Source organism: Leptopilina boulardi, unplaced genomic scaffold, assembly GCF_019393585.1.
Source record: "Leptopilina boulardi isolate dan_hultmark-lab unplaced genomic scaffold, ZJU_Lbou_2.1 LbouV2_273, whole genome shotgun sequence".
Taxonomy (NCBI): Eukaryota; Metazoa; Arthropoda; class Insecta; order Hymenoptera; family Figitidae; genus Leptopilina; species Leptopilina boulardi.
The window spans coordinates 997,253-1,002,399 of record NW_026137833.1 but is presented as its reverse complement, the minus strand read 5'-3'; the positions used below and the strand labels follow the sequence as shown (position 1 = coordinate 1,002,399).

The window sequence follows — 5,147 nt, the reverse complement described above, 5'->3', positions numbered from 1 at the left end:
TTGTCAACCATATTGGGACAACCATTTAAAATTTTTGAAAACTAACTACAAATTCATAATCAGCAATTACAAAAAATTTTCCGTGTGAAGTTTTAAATGAATTAAAATAGTTTAAAAAAAAACCATTTGCCATTTTAAATCCAACATTTTGAATTTTGAAATTTAATGATAATAAAGTACAAGGCATTTTTTTGTTTATTCAAGCTCCTGTACAAATATTAAGTGCTTTAAAATTTTCTCCATAGTCATTCTAGATGTATTTTCGTTCGCTGATGAAGGATTTGGGGACAAAATTGACAATTTTGTGACTATAGATTAAACATTTTTTTTTAATATAAATAAATATTTTCTTAGATAAAAATCAATAATTAATAATTGACGGAAATAAAAATAAAAAATATTCTCAAAACTTAAAGAAAATTGAGTTCAAGAAACTAAAAATTTTCTAAATTCAGAAAAAGTGAATTTAAAAAGTAGTTGAAAATTTTAAAGTAAAAAAAAATTTCGTATTTTTAGTTAAGAAAAACTTGAGAAAAATTTCAGTATTTTTTTAATTTTAAAAATTTTCAACCTTTTTTTAAAAAACCTACGAACAATATTTACACGTGGAAAAATGTCATGACCTAATAATCACATATTTTTAATAAAATTTACTCATCAATTTTTATTCTTTGTACACGTAAAAAAAACATTTATTTCGAAAAATTTTATTTTCTCGTTATCACTGGAAAATACAATTTCACATGCAAATCTAAAACATGTCATTTTTTTATTAATATCGATAGTACCTTTTATGGACATTACACATATGTTATTCTCTCATAAAATTAACTAATAAAAATATGTATGACGTTGCTTATTGAAATATAATTTTCATCGTACACATTTTTGACGCATTTTATAATTTAAATTGAAATTCAAAAGTTTATTTTTCTTTTTTGAGAATTTAAAATTTTAGTTAATCAAAATGAAATTTTTTATTTATCTTCATGTACTAATATTAACAATTGTGTGCACACTAAATTCAAAAGCAGATGATATGTATAGCCTTCCTGAAAATTTGGATTTACAAATGGTGAACATTGTAAGAAGAATAATTTTATAATTTATATATAATGTTAAATAAATATATTTTTTTTTAAATTGCTGTTAAATTTTGTTATTCAAAAAAAAAACAAGTGTCTTATTTTCCAATTGTTTTTAAAAAATTTTGGATCTCAGCTTTTTAGACATGGAGATCGAACACCTGAAGTTGCTTATGGCGAGACATATCCAAAAGATCCGTATATAAACGAGACATATTATCCAATAGGTTATGGAGCTTTGACAAACGTAATTTACATTTAATGAGATTTATTTATTAAAATTATTTCTTAATTTTCAAATGATTTTAATGTGGAAAAAAATTGAAGTTTACTTTCTTGATACTGTTGTGGAAAATTTTTAGTTTTTTGTATCATAAAAAAATGTTTTTCTCAATTTTTTGACCCCGAAAACCACCAGGTACCATGTTTTATTGAAATATAATAAATTTTTTATTTTTATGTACGCCATATTCGATCCGCCATTTTGAATTTTTGAAATCTGACTTCAGATTCGTAATCAGCGACCCTGAAAACCCCTAAGTTAGCATATTTATTGAAATATAATCAATTTTTAATTTTTATGTAGGCCATATTGGATCCGCCATTTTGAATTTCTGAAATCTGAATTCAGATTCGTAATCAGCGATCCCGAAAACCTCCAGGTACCAAGTTTTATTGAAATATAATGAATTTTTAATTATTATGTACGCCATATTGGATCCGCCATTTTAAATTTTTGAAATCTGACTGACATAGAGCTCATTTTAAAGTCCACGATTCAAATTTTAATTTCTGATGTCAGCGAAGTTCATAGTTCTTCAAAATTTAGGGGTACAATTTTTCAAAAATGGCAAAAAACGCTATATTTAGGGTTTTCAACCCCTGTGTTTTAAAAAACGTGACGTGATGGGAAATTTTTGAGCCCAAATTCGTGTTCAGCACGAAAAATCAGTTCGGAAACACTATGTTCCATTTTATTCGCAAAACCCATGCAGGGCAGTGTAATGAATCTGAAGTCAAAATTCAAAATGGCAGATCCAATATGGCGTACATATTTTTAAAAATTCAATGGATTCGCTTGAAACTTCTTACTTGGGGGTTTTTGAGATCGCTGATTACGAATCTGAAGTCAGTTTTAAAAAATTCAAAATGGAGGACTCAATATGGCCAAAAAATTTTTTTAATTTGATTGGATTCGCTTGAAACTTGTTACTCGGGGGTTTTTGAGGTCGCTGATTACGAATATGAATTCAGATTTTGAAAATTCAAAATGGCGAATCCAATATGGGCGAGAAATTTTAAAAAAATTTAATAGATTAGCTTGAAACTTGTTACTCGGGAGTTTTTGGGGTCGCTGATTACGAATCTGAAGTCAGATTTTAAAAATTCAAAATGGCGGATTCAATATGTCAACAGAATTATTATATAATTAATCTAATTTGTTTAAAACTTTATTATTTGGGTTTTTGATTTTTTTCTATTACAATCTATTTATTTGGTTGTCATATTGGATTCGCTATTTAAGATTTTTAAAATTTGACTTCAGATTCGCAATCAGCAACCCCAAAAACCCTCAAGTAACAAATTTCAAACGAATCCATTGATTTTTTAAAAATATGCCCGACATATTAGATCCGCCATTTTGAATTTTTTAATTCGACACTTTTCATTTGAAAGAGTAATAGTTGACGATTATTTTAAGCCGTATTAAGTTGATCTTTTTTCATTAAAAAAAAAAATTAGTAATAACAATAATTTTATAGAAGGGGAAATACAGAGCTTTTAAATTAGGAATGTTTCTACGAAAAAGATATAATAAATTTCTTGGTGATATTTATATTCCTCAAGATGTGACTGCTAGAAGTACAAATGTGGAAAGAACAAAAATGACTTTACTTCTTGTTCTTGCTGCATTGTTTCCGCCATTAGATTCATCAGAAAAATGGCATTCAAATTTAAATTGGCAACCAATACCAATAACATATGAAGAAGGTGAAAATTTCCTACAAACATCTTCTGGATGTCCCAAGTATGTATATACCTTTTTTTTAATGGCAAAAAAGTAAGAAAAAAAATTATTTTTTTTTTTTTCATTTTGAAGGTATAGAAAAATATTACAAGAAATACGAGAATCATCTACAGTAATAGAAGAGTCAAAAAAATTTAAAACACTATGGGATGAATTGTCAAAGTTTACAGGAGAAAGTATAACTAGATCAAGTCAAGCACATACACTTTACAATACACTTATTTCACATGAGTCAATGTCATTTCATCTTCCAAATTGGGCTAAAAAAATTTTAATCGATAAAGAATTTCTAAAGTCTGTTGCACTCAGTGTTCATACAAGAAATTATAATGACACATTAAAAAAAATGAATGCTGGTAAATTTAAAAATTCTACTTATTTTTTACATTCAGAGAAAAAATATAAAATATTTCTCTGGTTGTATATTAATTTATTTATATTATAGAATTACAGGAAAGTGGTCAACAGTGAATCATTTTACTTTTTGAAAGACGATTTTTAAAAAAGTACTAAATTCTAAATATAAATTATATTTACATATACTGACTTAATTATATTTAGAGATTAGTTAAAAAAAATTTTTAATCATTTTTGAGAAAACTAAAATGATCCACTGTTGACCACTCTTTCATATTGTATATAAAAAAATTTTTAGAAATTTTAATACTATTTTCTGTTGTTTTAGGGACACTTTTAAGAAAAATGACATATGACATGATTTCAAAAAAAATGGGAAATTTAGAAAAAGGAAAAAAAATTAATCTTTATAGTGCTCATGATTCGAATGTGGCATCACATCTTCTTGCTCTTGGAGTAACAAAACCACATCAACCTTATTATACCAGTTCAGTAATTTTAGAATTATACTGCGATAATGAAAAAAACTATTACGTACAGGTAAAAGAAATAAGTATATATCAATAAATTAAAATTATAACATCAATTTATTTATTTAATTTAAACAAAAAAAAAAAATCTTTAATTATGATTGTATCCGTTTTCACTATTTTTTCATTTTGAATTTTTTTTTTTTCATTTTAGGTTGTACATTACAAGGGACATTCAGAAAAAATAAAAATTCTACAAATACCAAATTGTACTTCTAATAAATACAATATGTGTAAATTCAATGATTATTTGAAGTCAGTGGAAAAAGTAATACCCACAGAAGATGAAATGAAATGCACATAGTTGTTAAAAAATGTATTTTTTTAAATTAAACTTAATTTAAATAAATTAATCCTTTATTAATATTTACACTAAAATATATGAAATATTAACAATAAAAAACTTGTATTTAATTTTTAAAGAGATTCGATATTTAAATATTTTTAAGATATAATAAAAATCTCCTTGAAAAGTTTTTTAAACTTAAAAATATTCTAACAGTTTTATTTATTTGATTCTATAGATTCTTTATTGAATTTCAAATTGAATATTCTAATAAAAGTAAATATATATTTCTGATAGAAATATAAATCAATAATAATGATAAATAGTTTATTAATAATTGCAAGAAATATGAATGTCTTGATTAGTAAATATAATAATTTAGGTTACAAAAAGATTTTAGTTATTGCATTAAGTTGAAAATAACACGATCCACACTGCTTTGCTCACATTATAGTCCGTTCAGGACTCAGTACTAGACTCGAGTAGAACTCATTCCAAGAAGCGCCTACCGATATGTTCATCTGCTTTGCACCGCCTATAAGCAAGCATATGAACCTTAATACGTAAAGTCTATTAACGTGTTTTTCCCCTTTTATCATTCATTTTTAAATTTTTCATCGTGGATCGGGAAAGGTAGACTACTTTAGGAATAAGACTTAAATTACAAGTATTGAATTATTATTATATTATTTATAATATAATAAATTTGAACATAATTAAATTTTTAAATTTATTTATAATATTATCATGTTAAATTACAAATTTTTAGTAATAAAAATATTAACAAGGATTAAATTAGACTTTAATATTAATTATTATTATTTATTACAATTATGATAATAATAATAAATAATAACATA

General features: G+C 24.7%; 1 protein-coding gene across 1 annotated transcript; it reads left to right on the top strand.

Annotated features, from left to right (window-relative positions):
* The first annotated feature begins 841 nt into the window (after positions 1 to 841).
* On the top strand, positions 842 to 4,478 carry LOC127281572 (venom acid phosphatase Acph-1-like). The gene is made up of 6 exons (XM_051305331.1): positions 842 to 1,084; positions 1,222 to 1,332; positions 2,849 to 3,114; positions 3,187 to 3,470; positions 3,800 to 4,011; positions 4,156 to 4,478. The coding sequence occupies exons 1-6, from the start codon at positions 968 to 970 to the stop codon at positions 4,303 to 4,305; spliced, it is 1,140 nt and encodes a 379-aa protein (XP_051161288.1). The 5' UTR covers positions 842 to 967; the 3' UTR covers positions 4,306 to 4,478.
* Positions 4,479 to 5,147: the final 669 nt, after the last annotated feature.